This window comes from Galleria mellonella, unplaced genomic scaffold, assembly GCF_026898425.1.
Source record: "Galleria mellonella isolate WM207_F2 unplaced genomic scaffold, CSIRO_AGI_GalMel_v1 utg121, whole genome shotgun sequence".
Classification (NCBI taxonomy): Eukaryota; Metazoa; Arthropoda; class Insecta; order Lepidoptera; family Pyralidae; genus Galleria; species Galleria mellonella.
In genome coordinates, this window is record NW_026441983.1 from 556,383 (window position 1) to 575,144 (window position 18,762).

Genomic DNA, 18,762 nt, shown 5'->3' on the forward strand with positions numbered 1-18,762 from the left:
CTGAGTGAATTTTTCTAGCTAAATTGAATTTAAAATGGTAGAGTGTTCCAATAATTTACTGAATTGCTGTCTATTTAGTATATTTGTATAATAAAGTATAGAATTCTAGAACATATCTATTTGTACAAATATTAAAAAAGGATAGTTTTTGATAAACTATTTAAAAACATTAATTTTGTTGCCAAATATATTAGGATATTAATAGTTAGTAATTGTTCTGTAAATAAAAACGTTTCATATTGTTTCAAAAGTTCTTAATATAGGAGTGAAATAAAAATATAAAGCGCTAGATAAGGAGAGAAATAGCCAATTTAGTTTATAGATATTAAATTGGCAACACTAACCATTTTTTTAAATTTTATTGCGTCTTTGGATGTTTAGTTTCCATATCTTTGTGTTGACATATATAAAATATGGTAAAAAAAATGGTCTAAATTAATAGAATAAAAATTTATAAGAATACCAATTACATTTACCACATATTTTGTATTTAATATTGACTGCCTGCATCTCATCAGTTTATCGTCACGAAAACATTATTATTCCAAATTAACCATAACATTTTGGTTGCACAATTACATTCATAATCACGGTTTTCATATTAGAGCAATCCTTGTCCCATATTCCTGGATTTTCAAACTGGAATGTTACGACGTGTCAAGTCGCATCCAAAATTTAATTATTTTTTTCTTTTATTCTATCTTTTACAAGTATCTATCTACAAAACTTAATACAGTTTATATTAGAAATCAGTTGTGGTATACGAAACTCTTTACAAATAGTGGTTTGTATTTCCATTATTGACTTAAGATTGTGACATTACCTATCTAACTACTAATGTCTGTCATAATACCAATATACAGTTATTTTTAGTTAAACTAAACCTTGTTTTAAAACCAATTTTTCCCTAATAGCTTATATCGTTTTGTATCAACAGTGATATTATAATAGTATATTTAAGGAGAGGAGTTGACTGAAATTAATAAAATAGTAGATTTTGCATCGTATTTATTTTACAATCGTACACAAGAAATAATATCAAACGTGTTAAGCCACACAAGTGATATAATTTATTTAAAATTTACATACTATATATATTTAACAACAATTTCTATATATTTAAATCTGAAATACACACTTTACATTTCTAGCACCTAATAATCTGTACTTGCTTCCTCATATCTTTATCATAAAGATTAATGTACAAATGATTAGAAAATGATATTAATATTACAAAAATAATCAACAATCAACAATATGACAAAAAAATAAAAATAAATTAGAAAACTAACAAGTAATACTTAATCGCTAACAGCGATATATAATCCCATTATATTTATATATAGGTAACGTAAAACACCTACTAACAGAAATAATTGGACCGTTTAGGAGGCATCGTTTCTCTATACATGTATTTAAAATTAAAATTTCAATTTGACATCACAGCAAAATCTTTTTATTTTAAAAATCAATAACTAAATTTCTGATAGATTTAGGTCATAATTATTATTTAGTTTATGATAGTTCACAAAACAGCAACACCGAGTAATAATCAAGTTAAAATATAGATAGTTAAAAGATAGATTCAGATTAGAGAAATGTTGCCTCAGAATAAGTATAAATATTAGTCCAATATCTAATAGATGCTATCTGCCTTATGACTTATTGCAGATGTGTTATTATTATCCATAATTTGTGAAATATACGATTTTCAACCCCAGTATAACTAAGGCACAATTTGCAATACCAGGCCTACCTAAAAAAAACTTTTAGAAATTGCAAAACAGAAATCGGCGGTATCGCTTCTTGTACTGTTATTATTTTGTGAAAATGTTGTTATTATTTTATGAAATCGCATGTTTGTAAAAACAAAAATACCATTACTTTTTTTAATACTGGTACAAATCACAGACTAACAATTTTTCTTTATCTAGATAAAATATTATTTTTTTCTTAAAGAACATTAGTTACCGACAACTTTCAGCATTGTTGTTTAATTTCGCTGAAGCCTTAATCTAGCTACACTAGATTTTTTTTTTTTAATTGAACATTTAATTTTATAAAAGCAGGGCAAAGTATACATAGGTAGACACTTACAAATTACGTACCCATTATTTTGGTCGGTTATTTTTATGCAAATATATCCGTCGCGTTCTTTAAATTTTCATAATGGCAACTTTCATAGGATATGGCCAAAGGCCTAGTATCTAAATCGATACATTAAAAATACTGCTACGTAATAAAATCGCGCCAAATAGATCAATATCAATTTTAAATATTTGAATAATTTTATTTAACCTTTATCATTTAGATAAAATTTATTATTATCATTAATTTCAACAATTTATTACACGATTTTGATTATATTAAAATGTGTTACAGTGAAATATTTTAAATAAACAAGTACTATCGTGGTTTGGCGGTACGATCGTACCGCCGTGCGTGGTCATGCATAACAAAAAAAAAAATCATAATTATGAGCAATAAATTAATCCATAGCTGGCACAAAGAACAATCCCGTATCACAACGCATCCATTCGTTGAAAAATATGTAATATATTTATTTAATTTATATTGCAAATGGAAAATTAATACTTAATAGATTACTACTGGGGGGATAAGGATTGTTAGTAATGGAGTCTAAGAATCCCATTGCTAGCAATATACCCAACCAGGTCGACCTCCTCGCGGTTTCCCCTGGAAACTATCATGGTTAATTGATGAATTCATCATGATGTGCTAACTGGCCTGTTTTCATTCTCATCTATCACCCTTCACTGGTGCTCCGCCAGCGTATCCCGTTAGCGCAGGCGGGGTTACCATTCCATTTTCAACCATCAAAAAAAAATAGATTACTACTTGTTTATCTTCAAGACGCTTAAAAATTAATGGAGATTGGAAAACCGATATATTATTTTAATTTTTTTTTAAATTTCGGCGTTGTCTTTTATCTGGCTTATAGAAGACTGAGATCTTACACGGTCAAAATTTACAATTTTATGTACGCGTTGGAAACTCCATTTAATTTTATTTGTATTATAAAAACACAGATCTGCATTTTAGTAATAAATATGTCGTAGAGAATAGATTTTTTTTATACAACTTAGAATGGCGAACAAGCTGACGGCCCATCTGATGGAAAGTGGTAACCGTCGCCTATAGACGTGAGCAGTACCATGGACATAACAGAGTATAGCGTTCATAACGAAGTCTGGCTACTTTATAACTATATATAATTTTTCAATAACAATTAGATTGACACAAACAAAGCCGACTTCTATTGTGGCAAATTATTTTGTTTTAAAAACTAAAATACCAAATGGATTTTAATAAATCTTCTATGGGACCAATATTTAGATAAAGAATAATTTTCCAAATCGTTTACCACTGACGGAGTTATGAGGTAACAAATATATATATATATAAAAAAAAAAATAGACAACCTCTTTCTTTTGGAGGGAAAGGGATGTTAGCAGTATGAGTTGTAGATATACGACCTAATTATCTGTGTCTATCGATGACAATGTTCGTTGCTAAGCATCTTGTTGATTGTAACATATTGTTCTGCTTATTATACGTATTTTAATATTTAATATCGCTTTCTGTTCTCCACTTTAATAAGGGATTGTTAGTAATGCGGACTATCAGTCCCGTTGCCAGCAATATACCCTATCAGGTCGACCTCCACGTGGTTTCCCCTGGAAACCATCGTGCTGAATTCCAGGTGTATTCATCACGATGAGCTAACTGACCTGCCCTTTCATCCCTCACTGGTGGCCCGACAGCGTTTATCGATAGCACAGACGCGGTTACCATTCCATCCATTGAAGAAAAATACTCGTTTTTGAAATTGGTTTAAAACAACTGAACATTTTTCTGGTAGATTATTTAAGAGTTTTCTACAAACGAATTGAAACGTTATTTAAGCAATCATATTCTTATTAAGTTGTAATTGTAAAATTGGATTTTGATGGTAAATAATGTATTTAAAAAATGTCGGAGTAAAATATGAAATTGGTGTAAAGAGTTTAGTGGTAGATTTATATGCAATGCATTCTATGATTACCGTTTAAGTTATTTAGCATAGCTCTTTTTGAATAATTAGTCAGAAATAATGAAAATAATTAATTTTTTTTAACATTGACAAATAATTCCGACATCGCCACACTTCCTTTTTTTTAGTACGTTTGTTTTGTTATGGAACAGGCTAAGGTCGGAGACCATGCTGCCTAGTCTTCAGTATTATACCACTACCATAAGTAAAACCAAAAACAAAGCTTGGAAAAGTGCATAAGCAAAGGGGGGACAGGGATTGTTAGCAGTGAGATCCAACAGACTCATTAGTAGTAACATACCCTAACAAGTCGAGTTCGATGCGGTTTCGCCTCGAAACTATCATGGTTAATTCCTGATGAATTCATCACGATGGTCCAACTGACCTGCTTCATCCTCACCTATCTTCCCTCACTGGTGCCCTGCCAACTTATCCCGATAGCGCAGGCGGGGTCACTATTCCATTTTCATCCATTAAAAAAAAAGCATAAGCAAAACTTACGAGCGCTCTAAAGAATAATTCTCTGTGGTTAAAAAAAAATTGATAGGGATATGAACAACCGAGTCGTTCATCCAAACAGCCATAATCCAATCTGTGTAAATGCTATTAAAGTGAACTTAATGACAATGAGTACGAAGAGGATCGCAAGGGTGACGATTATGGAAACATTGTGAAGGTTGTGTCCCCGGTTTCAGTCCATCCAGTCGTCGCCCCCGAAGTCGGCGCTCTCGGAGAATTCCACCACGTTTACCTGAAAACGAGTTTACAAGTTTTTTTATAATTAGAATTTACGAAAATAAGATATAGCCTATACTATTCGCTTTTTAAATTAATATTCAATTTTTAAAATTATTGGCTTCTAACAGCCCCATTGCTAGCAATGCATGGTGCATTGGTCAGGTCGCTCTCCACGCTGTTCCTAGTGAATTCGTCACGATGGTCTGACTGACCCGCTTTCATCCTCACCTATCATGTTTCCCTGGTACCTCGCCAGCGTATATCGATAGCGCGGGCGGAGTTACCATACTATGATTATGATACATTAAAAAAACAGCAGACTGTCTATGGTCAGTTTAATTACTATGACAATGTAATTTTAGACATAGTTTTAGACACAGACATTTAAATAAATATAACGACCATGTAATTTTAGACAAACTTAGTATATTTAAAAAAATACACATAATGTTAACAGAGATTTAAAAGAGTAACTGTTGAGTTTCTCGCGGGCTCTTCACAACAGATAACAAGCTTTCAAAAAAAAAATGACGAATTAAAAGTGCTTGTAAACAGGTCTATTTCGAAAAACATAATTTAAATTTGAATTTGATATTCAATTATTTATATTTTATTTGCATAATGGTGGAAATTTCCATCATAACATTGAACGCCCAAAAATTATATAAAAGATCAAGTTCGCTTTAAGTTGATCGTGTATGGATACCTTTTTAATGTCCATTGCAGAAAAAAAAAATATAGCTGTCAAATTTACTTTTTAACCATTTTTCCTTTAATTTTGAACATGAATTATATCACCTCGATTTATTTCCCCAATAAAAAAAATCATACAAAGAAGGGTTAAATTCTATTATACTTAAATTTCAAACTACACAACACCCACCTCCTCTCTCGGCGGACTGTCACTGCTGAAGCCACCGCCGAGCGCGTACCCAGCCAGCCCGCCGGCTGCCAGCGCGCCCACGCCTAGACCGACCGCGGCTCCCGTGCCGAGGCCTCTCCTTTGTTGAGCCACGTACGGTGCACCCGCCTCATACGGCTATATTAATTAATAGTTATAAAAAAAAATATATATATACAAAAAAAAAAAAAATAGGGAACAGCGATATCAATATGTGTAGTTATTAAAAAAAAAAACTTCACTTTGTGCCGTGCCATAAGAAAGGAAAAAAAAAAACTTTCATTTATTTACTACAAGGCCATATCAAATTTAAAAAAATAGAGGACAGCTTTATCAGAGATTTTTTTTAGATCGGTGATTTTTTTATGAAACTGAGCAAAATAACAGTTGGGCCCGGTCTGTTTAAGAATCTGTGATTGATCGTAGCTCGGTGTCCTACTCGACGTAGCTGATTGTTGCTTGGTATTTTATTTATTTATTTACACTTTATTGCACCAAGTAAAAAGAGAAATACCAAATACGCGCCTTATTGCTAAGCAATCTCTTCCAGACAACCTTTGGGTAGAGGACATTGGGAAAAAGACAAAGAGTAGGTGGCGCACTATTATATGAATATTATCATATACAAACATATATAGATACATACATACACATACATATAAAATATATACACAATTATATATTTTATCCATTCATATTTTTTTTGTTGTAAACTTAGCTTTTTAAAAAGCAACAGCTGCGCTCCTCGCCAGTTCTCAGCTGACATTGCATTACGAACTGGGCGGTAGATTTATAAAAAACATGGCTATTCAAAAATGGTTGTTTTTTTTTTTAATGGTTCTGATTAAATTTACTTGAATAAATTTTTTTTTTTTAGTATGTTTGTTCCGTTGTGGTACAGGCTAAGGTCGGAGACCATGCTGCCTAGTATTCGATGTGATAATTACTTAGTCTGGAACTTATTTATTATTATTAAATATTTATTTGCCTATTGTCTTGATGACATCTTCGATGAGTCAACTGAGCTATATCCATCCTTTCTTATTATCTCTCTGGTGCCCTGCCGGCGTACATCGATAGCGCGGGCGGGGTCATCGTTCTATTACCACCCGTTACTAATTTAAAATTGTATCCCATAAAAAAATCGACTTCATATTATTTTGATTTAAAATCTAAACTGTTGAAATTATTTTGGTAAAATTTCTACGTGACCTATCTGTAAGTATATATTACCAGTGGGAGACTTTGTACAAAAGTCGATTGCTTGGGTACCTCTGTCCCATTCGTGTTTCAACCGTGAAGTAGTAGGGGGAAAGGGATTGTTAGTAATGGAGACTGAGAATCCCATAGCTAGCAATATACCCAACCAGACGGGACTTCTCTTACTTACCGCTCCAGACGGGAATCCTGCAACAATAAAAAAAATAAAGGTATTAAATAAAATGGAATACTGATGGCGAAGAAGGACTTAAAGATCTTTATATAAGTTGTTCAAAATTAACCTTTTTATATATTGACAATTGTAGTTTTTTATAAAAAAGAAAATTGATAAACAATTGAAAAAGAACAAAATACATACAATACTTCAAGTCAACAGACGGCAATTTTATTTCCAATTAATATAATATAAATAATAATATATAATAACAAGAACCAGCACATTTTAAATACATAAGACTTTAAGGTTTTATATTTTTATTTCATTTTAAAAACAAGGAATTACATAGAAGGAATGATAAAATAAAAACTGTAAATCATATGGTTGCCTCCTTTCTTCTTATGCAAATATAATTAGTAGAAAGAGGACGAAAGATACACCATCAGTTGCTATTTCTCTCAATTCACAGCAGGCTGGTGTGTAGACAATGTTTGATATGTCAATTATTTGTCAATGATAAATGTTACATTACTAGATTATATATTGGACACAGTTTATGTAGAAAGTATGCGAGCAGGTTGTATCTGAACTTGGTAGGGTTATACGGCCAATAAAACCAAGTGACATATTTTGATGAACTAACTTCTACGGACTAGTCAAACGGCAAATGCGTTTTTATATGTCTATCCCTTTCTAACGCATTACAAGGATTGTTCCTTGATTCCTCGATTCCCATTGGTATCAAAATATTTTATCTGGTCGACCTCTACGCGGTTCCCCATGGAAACCATCGTGAATAATTTATTCACTGGTGCCCCGCCAGCATGTACTGATAGCGCAGCCGGTTATTTTTTTATATACAACTTAGAATGGCAAACAAACTGACGGTCCACCTGATGGAAAGTGATAACCGTCGCCTATAGACATGGGTAGTACCATGGACATAACAGAGTATACTGTTTCGCCCATGATACCCCCCATGCGTTGCCATTCCTGAGGACTCAGGTGTTATTCCTCTGTACTCTGTAAATTCACTGTCAAACCGAAACACAGCCATGCAAATACAACTGCATCACGGTAGAAAGACGAATGGGACAGAGGTGGCCAAGCAAACGACTTTTGTACAAAGTCTCCCTCTCGTAATTCAGCTGTACGTTTTGCAAAAAAAAAAAATTAAAAAAACTATATAACTGATTTAAAAATCCTTGTAAAACTGTCAGTAAGATGGACTACCAGTCCCATTGCTAGTAATATACCCTTATCAGGTAGAACTCCACGCGGTTCCCCCTGGAAACCATCGTGCTGAATCCCAGGTGTATTTACCACGATGGACTAACCGACCTGTTATTCAGGGGGGAAAAGCTTTAGTAATGCGGACTACCAGCCCCATTGCTAGCAATATACCCTATCAGGTCGACCGCCACGCGGTTCTTCCTGGTAACCATCGTGATTAATGTCAAAATCGTCGTAATGGGCCAGCTGATATCACTCCATCCTCACCTATCATGTTTCCCTGGTAGCCCGCCAGCGTATACCATTAGCGCAGACGGGGGTACCCATTCCATTATCATCCATTAAAAAAAGACTGTCTACTGTAGCTACTGCGGGGAACGTAACACTTGATAACTTTATATGTCGGACATAACTGCATTTCGCAGTACAAGTTAAAGTCGACCGTTCAAGATTCAAAGATGCTTTTTTTTACAACACAGGGGGCAAACAAGCATGCGGCTCACCTGATGGTAAGTGACTACCGCCGCCCATGGTCACTCACAACACCAACGGCATTGCAGGTGTGCTGCCGGCCTTTTAAAAAGGAATATGCTCTTTTCTTGAAGGTTATGTTGTCGTATCGGTTCGGAAATACCGCTGCTGGAAGTTGATTCCAAAGAGTGGTTGTACGTGGGAGAAAGTGTCTTGAAAAACACACGGTGGAGGACCGCCACTCGTCGCTTTCTATCACCAGAGACTTAGAATACACGAATTCAAACAAACCAATAGGATATTGAAATTTTTATAAAATTAAATCCATATTTTTGGTTACAGTTCTTTATTAAACAGAGAAATTAAGTTAAACAATTTATTATCTTATATTTAATAGCTTAGTTTTAGCCAACAAAAATAAAATGCAATTACAATTAAAAAAAAAAAAAAAAAAAAAATATATATATATATATATATATATATATATATATATATATATATATATATATATATATATATATATATATATATATATATAATCTAATAATCAGCCAATATTTTCCCAAATAAATTGACCATACGTTAATTATCTTGGTCAAATCTAAATTTGGTTTTACACGTTCAAGTTAAAATTAACTTACTTATAAAATAATTAGGTCACATGCAAACAACGTGACGAAAAGTAAATTAACACGACCAATTTTAATTTTTTTTTTCGCCAAATGCAAATTGACACGGGCAAATGTAAATTAACTTGACCAGAACTAAATTAACACGGCTAAATTTCAATTATTTTCGCCAAAAGTAAATTAACATAGTCAAATGTAAATTAACTCGATTAAAACTAAATTAACATGGTCAAATTAAAATTATTTCCACCAAAAGTAAATTAACAAAGCCAAATGTAAATTAACTTGATCAAAACTAAATTAACACGGCTAAATTTAAATTATTTTCGCCAAAAGTAAAATAACAAGGCCAAATTAAAATTGTCTCGCTGACAATCAATTGTACTTAATTATATTTAATAACATTTACTATACTAAAGATTCAATTTAGGCGACATTTTTAATACAAAAATACTTTTTGATTTTTTAACTAAACATGCGTGATTTATACACAATACAATAGTGAATACTTTAAATAAAGTTATAATTAAAAATATATAATCTATCGCTTCAATAGACAGATAGACAACTCTTTATTATTTCCTCCTTAAGATTACAATAGTAAACTTATTATAGACACAAACAATTACAAGAAAATATTACACTGAGAGAACAATGGGCGGCCTTATCGCTGAGAGCGATCTCTTGCAGGCCACCTTTGGATGGAGAGGAGTAGTTATAAACAGTTTGATGGGAGGCATGGAACTCTGTTCGTTTTTAAATACATATTATATAGAGGATAATATGGTAGCCAAGTTTGGCCACAGATAAAATCTTTGGAAACTTTTAATTTATTTAATTTTATTATAATTTCAAAATAATACTTTTTGTATTAAAACATCTCTAAAAACCTAACTGCGGTTGCCAATCCGCTTGCCAAACGTGGCAACTACTAAACTGCCCTTATGGGGAAGGCTTAGAATAGCACATTTTTTCCAGTTTAACAATGGTTTACAGCTAATAATATGTTATTAAATGCTTATATTCAGCAATGGACACCATAATTTGATGATTACATTTTGTATTGGACTCCTATAGTTGGTTGTACGAAAAGAAAACAGATATATATATATATATATATATATATATATATATATATATATATATTTTACAACTTAGAATGGCAAACAAGCTGACGACCCACCTGATGGAAAGTGGTAACCGTCGCCTATAGTCATAAGCAGTACCGTGGACATAACAGAGTATACTGTTTCGCCCACGATACCCCCCACGCGATGCCATTCCTGAGGACTCAGGTGTTCTTCCTCTGTATGTACCTGTATGTACCCAGTAAATTCACTGCCATATCTGCCATATTATTCATAGTTTTCTTTTATAATTATTTACCAAATACGAAATTGACACGCATCTCCATCGTTTCCTTTTGGCTTGCCTTCACGGCCCTAGTCTTCTAAATTCCTTTCGCCAATATCACGCTGTGCGCACATGTTGTGGCAAGTTTACCTGATCAATATATTAATGTACTTGCATGTTATAATTTAAGTTTGTATTTGTAAACTTCTGTTATGTGCGCCTAATAAATAAAATATACATATATTTCCAATTTCCCTTCCTGATTTCCTTTGTCGCCTACAGTATTAGTAATTTAAAAGGGATAAGTTAAAAAAAAGATAAGAGAAATCTCAACAGAGAATTTAAATTATTATGTGGCATGAAAACGAAGCAAAAGTCGTTTCGTTTTAAATTATATACAATCAAACATGTTCAATTTACTCACACGTTGTCAATTTTGAGAAGTTGTTCAGAGAATAAATTAGATTAATATAGATTCTCTTTTCTTTTAAATTAAAAAAAAAGTAAATTAAAATGAATTAATTTAAAATCAACAATCAAGGAATGCATTCCTCAGCTCAATTTTATTTATGTTTTTTTAATTTCTTATCAAAGTAAAGTACATACTTGTACATAAATATTTTGTACATAATAATATACAAAATACGGTGGAAAGGGATTGTTAGTAATGGAGACTGAGAATCCCATTGCTAGCAATGTACCCAACCAGGTCGACCTCCTTGCGGTTCCCTCTGAAAACTATCATGGTTAATTCCCGATGAATTGCTACCTTTGCCACAGACGTGGATAAAAGATTAACTCTCATGTTGACACTTATAAATGAAATAGCTAAACCTATCCCGAATTCCGTCTGTTGTTAGTAGCATATTGGGCAACACTAGCTCATAGCCAGTTAAAAAAAAAAGCTAATAAAAAAAGAAATTAGATTTTCCCTCCAATATTTGTATATTACATAAAGACAAGGCAATATGGTCTTAATGACTTTAGCCTGCTCTATTGATGGGCGAGTAAATTAAAAAAAAAAAAACAATTATAAATGAAATAGGACTTTTCGATAGAGGATATTACAGGGCCGTAGCTAGACCCATGTTTAAGGTAGGGCAAAAGAAATAATTGGTAGGGCAGAAGCCGTAAATAAGTGACTTCGAAAAAGTGAATCAAATTTTTTTGGAGCCATTCATTTTAAGGTAAATCATTGCTCCTTAATGCCCTCTCCCTCGTAGCTACGACCATGGGAAGCCATAGTTAAATTTTTAATTATTTAAAACTACTTTGACAGTGTAGAAAATAGTAAATTATATAACATAACATGATCTGCTAAATTAATCTTACAATAATTATATATATATATATATATATATATATATATATATATATATATATATATATAAAAATACACCAAGTAAAAATAGTATATACTTGGCACATTTAGTAAACCATCTTGGCATCACTTCCCAATTCAAGTAAGTAATTATTTAAAAATAAAACACACAGAGAAAAATTTTGTACAAAAGAGACATCTTTTGGGCAGATTTCAGGCAAATATAACCCACAAAATATATTCGAGATCTGCAAAGACCATATTTTTTGAAGAACAAAATGTAAATAAAGTTCATTCATAAAATAGTTGTCCAAAAATTTATCGAAAACGCGCTGCGGTCTACACGAATATAGGCCGGGGACCGCATGCGGGCCACCGGCCACTTTTTGGCCACGCCACACACGCTAAACAACAAGTCTACCATGAAAAGAAATTCCGAAATTTCGGACTCAATTTCGTGTTTTTGTTTATACCAAAATCAAATCAACAAATGGAGTTTAACATTTCGTTCGTCATATATCCTACCATTACCATTTACACCCATTAAAAAAAAATATCCTACCGCGACGCGCGGAATCAGCTGTGCGAGGTCAACGACACGTGCGTACGAGAACTACCTGCGAAGAAGCGCCACTGACCGCGCGCTGCAGGTATCACGCGTCGTGTCGAGCGTAACATTTCAAATACATTGCGCGGCGTCGACACTAAGAATTGTTAATATATATATCCCTTTCAGACCCAAGATTTTTTTTCTTTCGCATTAAATATATTTTCGTGTTATGGAGTCAAGCCATCTTGTCGGCACGCACGAGACTACTGCACCACCTAACCGCTAAAACGATTTCCTATTGGCTGGTTTAGAATCTCACTATCACGTTATCTCAGCTTCGTGCGTTAAAATGAATTGCGCGCGGTTTTAGAATCTTCTAAAGTTACAACTCACGCCCGTATCGTTCAGGTCTGAAAGGGATACGGCTGTGATGCATTTCCGGTGGGAAAACAATCCGCCATCTGTTTCAGAACATTCGTCTGAATCAGCTGTTTTCCCTTTTACCCAATCTGCCCCTTTCATTCTATCCAAGCAAAAACTGTTACCAAGATTACTTACTAGATATGTCAAGTAAAAAACACACATAAAGATATATAGAAAAAAAAAATTAAAAACACGCTAAAATAACAAGGTAATGGTGCAAAAACTAGTATATTATGATCCAGTAACAAAATAATATTTGGGACAAATGTTTCCACTCCGCGACATCCATTCCCTTTCTAGAAGGCACCTGAAAATAATGGAAAATCGCTTACACATGGGGAAAAATAGTGATTTACAAAAAAAAAACACAAAAAAACCGACTTCAATTGTGATAAAAACAGTTATTTCCATTAAAAAACTAAACCACTGAACCGATTTGGATACAGTTTCTATGAAACCAATCTGTAAATGTATCCTTTCAGATAAATAAAAGAATTATCCAAATCGGCTCACAACTGACGGAGCTATGAAGTTACAAACGTAAAAAAACAAACAACCGAATTGAAATACTCGTTATTTTTGAAGTCGGTTAAAACAACAATTACACACATTCGGTTATCATCTTTAATCCTTCAACCGGCTACTGTCAAATTCATCCGCCCGTAAGCCATTCCGCCGCTGTCCGACAGTAGTACGGATCGACCGTCGAACGATCGACTGGACGTCTCGATTCGTTACCGATTACAATCAGAGAGTGCTCCCGAGATGATCCCGACCTTCGCGTGGTTCCCCCTGGAAACCATCGTGAACAATTCTTGTTGAATTCATCACGATGGGCTAACTGACCTGCTTCATCCTCACCTATCATTTTTCACTGGTGCCCCGCCGGTGTACACTGATAATGCAGGCGGGGTTACCATTCCATTATAACCCATTAAAAAAAAAACAAATAAAAAACTTAGTGCAATACTAAGAACAAGGAATTACATAGAAGGAGTGATAAAATAAAAACTGTAAATCATACGGTTGCCTCCTTTCTTCTCATGCAAATATAATTAGTAAAAAGAGGACGAAAGATACACCGTCAGTTGCTATCTTTCACAATTCATAGCAGGCCGGTGTATAGACAATGTTATACGGCCGTATAACCCTACCAAATACAGATACAACCTGCCCGCATAGAGGGGAAAGGGATTGTTAGTATTGGAGACTGAAAATCCTATTGCTAGCAATATACCCAACCAGGTCGACCTCCTCGCGGTTCCCCCTGGAAACTATCATGGTTAATTCCTGATGAATTCGTCATGATGGGCTAACTGGCCTGTTTTCATTCTCATCTATCACCCTTCACTGGTGCTCCGCCGGCGTATACCGTTAGCGCAGGCGGGGTTACCATACCATTTCCACCCATAAAAAAAAAAAACCTGCTCGCATACTTTCCACTAAACTGTGTCCAATATATAATCTAGTAATGTGAATGAACAAAAATTTTACATTTCCTATACATTTTCTATGTTCTCAGGTGCAACATGAAGTCGCCAATTTGACTGGAACGGTCGAAGGGTTAAAATTGTCAAATATTTTCGAATTTAAACGAATGTTGGTGTAAAGAAGAAAAAAGTCATGCGAATATAGTCTAATTGTGTTAAAATTAAAATTTATTCCTTGTCAATAATAATTAGTAATGAATAAGCTGACGGCCAACCCGATGGAAAGTGGTAACCGTCGCCTATAAACACGAGCAGTACCGTGGACATAACAGAGTATACTGTTTCGCCCACGATACCCCTCATGCGTTGCCATTCCTGAGGACTCAGGTGTTATGCCTCTGTACCCTGTAAATTCTTATATTTTTTAGTTTTTCTTTCAATTACTTCGTTGACATGTTATTTTCTAGTTGCTAAAGTCGTGCGAGCGACATCTATGATTGAAAAAAGTAAATCATGAAATATAAATTTCTTTTAAAAGAAAATTCTATAAAAACAATTAAAATATCTGTTTCTACGCATTAAAATTAATACTGTCTCTTTAAAATAAATATATGGCATTACTACACCAACAACAACGTCTCAATAAAGAAAAAAAAAGCAATAAGAAAAAAAAGTTACCTACTTTTACTACTTCTTCGTCAGCATTCACTACGGTACGCCTCAGTAGAAGCCTGCGCCAAACGGACAAAAAAAAAACATTACAAAAAGTTATGCCAATAAAAAAAAAATAAACAGGACACAAACATAAAAGCTAATGAGAACACGAATAGCGTAGACGTATTACAGATTTAAAAAATGAAAAAAAAAAATATATATATATATGCACAGAAATTAAAAATAGAATGAATAAAAAACAAAAACAGACATTTCTAACCAGCCTGCCAGGATTGTCTATTGTCGAATATAGCCAAGAGGTGTTATTAAAAAAAAAACTATTTTAATTCTAATTTCAAATCTACCGAACAACTCATCTTTTGGTATATGTACGTCTCTGTTCACGATTAAAGCCATGTTTTTCATCAATTTAATTAATAAATTAATAAAAATAATTTATTTACCAAATATATAGTTACATAATAAGATGTTACAATGTTTTTTTTTAATGAGACTTTGTACAAAAGTCGTTTGCTCGGCCACCTCTGTCTCATTCGTGTTTCAACCGTGAAGCTGTTGTGTTTGCATGGCTGTGTTTCGGGTTGAAGGGTAGGATATGAGATGGGGCAGTGAATTTACTGGGTACAGAGGAATAACACCTGAGTCCTCAGGAATGGCAACGCATGGGGGTCTCATGGGCGAAACAGTATACTCTGTTATGTCCACGGTATTGCTCATGTCTATAGGCGACGGTTACCACTTTCCATCAGGTGGGCCGTCAGCTTGTTTGCCATTCTAAGTTGTATATAAAAAAAAAATGCAAATCTTTGTATCATGCCGCCAAAATGGACTCTTCGTACGTATGGGTAGTTTGCCCATAGGTTTTATTTGAAAACCTGCATTTTGCTCTCTGAGCAATATTACTCCCACTGATTTAAGACCCTGTTGTATTACTGAAGACTGGGGGGGGGAGAGGGATTATTAGTAATGGATTATAACAGCTCAATTACTAGCAATTATATTTTATCAGGTCGACCTCCACGCAGTTCCCCCTGGGAAACCATCATGGTTAATTCTTGTCGAATTAACCGAATGAACCGAGTTCGAATAAACCTTAATATTTCTTGGGAGGGGGAAAGGGATTGTTAGTAATCGGCATTAGCTGCTCCCTTGTTAGCAATATACCTCGTCAGGTCGACCTCCACGCGGTTCCCCATGGAAATTATCACGATTTATTCTAGTGTAATTCGTCACGATGGGCCAACTGACCTGCCTTTACATCCTCGCCTATCATGTGTCCCTGGTACCTCGCCGGTGTATACCGATAGCACAGGCGGGGCTACCATTCCACTATCACCCATTAAAAAAAATTCAGCTTGTTTGCCATTCGAAGTTGTATAAAAAAAAATTCTTTATTGTATACAAACATAATGTAAATAATCTATCTATCTATGTATCTATGTACAAAGACAAGCCTATTATCAAATTGAATTAATACATTAAGAGATAGATTTAGTGGATCGGCGCCTCAGAACAGGCCTCAGTGTTGCCATGCAATAAATGTTTAAAGCAAGATAGGTACAAGTTAAGAACAAGGATTAAATAGAAGGAATGTTAAAATAAAAACTGTAAATCATATGGTTGCCTCCTTTCTTCTTATGCAAATATAATTAGTAAAAAGAGGACGAAAGATACACCGTCAGGTTGTTATTTCTCTCAATTCACAGCAGGCTGGTGTATAGACAATGTTTGATATGTCAATTATTTGTCAATGATAAATGTTACATTACTAGATTATATATTGGACACAGTTTATGTAGACAGTATGCGAGCAGGTTGCATCTGAATTTGGTAGGGTTATACGGCCGTATAACATATTCTGTACACTAGCCTGCTGTATGGTATGGAATATGGTAGGTCACGAATGATGGCAAGAAAACGAAGACTTTAACAATTGGATATTATTTTACGTTTTTAATATCGTTAATTATAGGTAATAAATAAATAGACGTATGGTGTCGATGGTATCTAGGTGCAGACTGGGCGTGTGGCGTCCGTTGCGCCGATTATAAGTTTAAACGACCGCACGCATAGACAATGACATAGACAAACTATTGAGTTTTGAGGCACAGAACGCGTCGCTTACACCTGCTATGAATTGACAATTTTATCACTCCTTCTATGTAAACTCCTTGTTCTTAGGGTACGAGAGTAGACAGTGAAGTTAGGTACAGGTTAGTGCGTTAGGAACAATGCGTGATTGTTAATACATAGAGAACTTACCTTTAATAGAAAAAATATATATATATATATACACACAACACTCCCGAGTTATTGTTTTAATTTAAAAAAAAAACTTTTTTTTTACGAAAACATTCCCTTACTACGTCGGAACTACTAGTGTACGTGTGAGGGTGGCTCCCTCTGGCGTTAAAAACTTTTCAAATCTGTTGTAAGTATATTTTTATTACATTTAAATATTTAATAAAATACGTAATATTAAAATATATGTATGTTTGTTGAACAATCAGCATCAAACAGTTGAATGGACTTGAATGGAATTTGGTACACTAGTTGTTTTTTTTAATGGATGATAATGGAATGGTAACCCCGCCTGCGCTAACGGTATACGCTGGCGGAGCACCAGTGAGTGATGACAGGTGAGGATGAAAGGGCAGGTTAGTTAGCCTATCGTGGTGAATACACCTGGAATTCAATACGATGGTCTCCAGGAGGGACCACGTGGAGGTCGACCTGACAGGATATATTGATAGCAATGGGGCTGTCAGACACCATCGCTAACAATTCCTTCCCCGCCCCCCTTTTTATGATATTAGTGTATGTACATGTCCCGGTCACGCGGACAAAGCCGCGGGTAAAAGCTAGTCATATATATATATATATATATATATATATATATATATATATATATATATATATATATATATATCTCCTTGTAAACCATAGATTTTAATAGGTTTATAAAAAAAATAGATCTGCATATTTTTAATCAAAGATAAAATGGTAAGTGAATATAAAATGCCTATGTCTACCTCCTATTGAATTGTAGGCGTGAAGGTAATTGTGTATATACATAATTACAGTCAGTCTGTACGTGGAATATTTATAGAACTGTAATGTAGAGAGTTTAGAGTTTATGAGGCTGTACACGGTACAGAGGAATAACACCCGAGTCCTCAGGAATGGCAACGCATGGGGGGTATCATGGGCGAAACAGTATACTCTGTTACGTCCACGGTACTGCTCGTGTCTGTAGGCGACGGTTACCACTGCCCATCGGGTGGACCGTCAGCTTGTTTGCCATTCTAAGTTGTATAAAAAAAAAGCTAACGCCCCACCTGATGGAGGGTGGTAACCGTCGCCTGTAGACATAAATTTTCAGGACCTTCAGGTATACAAGCGAGAAAGACTTATACAATTTGGTGCGGTTGTTTACGAAACAAAAACATAATAGAGAGACAAAATTTCTAAAAAAAAATCATTATTTTGACTTCTATCTAAGGTCTGAGAACTCTTATATGAGTTTTTTTTGAAAACCCCTCCACGTACAGATGTCGCCCGGGTACAACTTAATTATTTTTAATAATAAAATATATTTTCTCAAAC

The 18,762-nt window shown here is 34.2% G+C and overlaps 1 protein-coding gene across 1 annotated transcript in view; it reads right to left on the reverse strand.

Moving 5' to 3' along the window:
- Positions 1-991: 991 nt before the first annotated feature.
- Positions 992-18,762, reverse strand: part of LOC113513982 (galectin-5-like) — a 29,156-nt gene continuing 11,385 nt past the window's right edge. The window contains exons 6-8 of the mRNA XM_052899749.1: positions 7,084-7,100; positions 5,676-5,831; positions 992-4,805 (exon numbers count right to left, since the gene is read on the reverse strand). Coding sequence (XP_052755709.1) covers positions 4,746-4,805; positions 5,676-5,831; positions 7,084-7,100 — 233 coding nt within the window. The 3' untranslated portion in view covers positions 992-4,745. The remainder of the gene's footprint in view (positions 4,806-5,675; positions 5,832-7,083; positions 7,101-18,762) is intronic.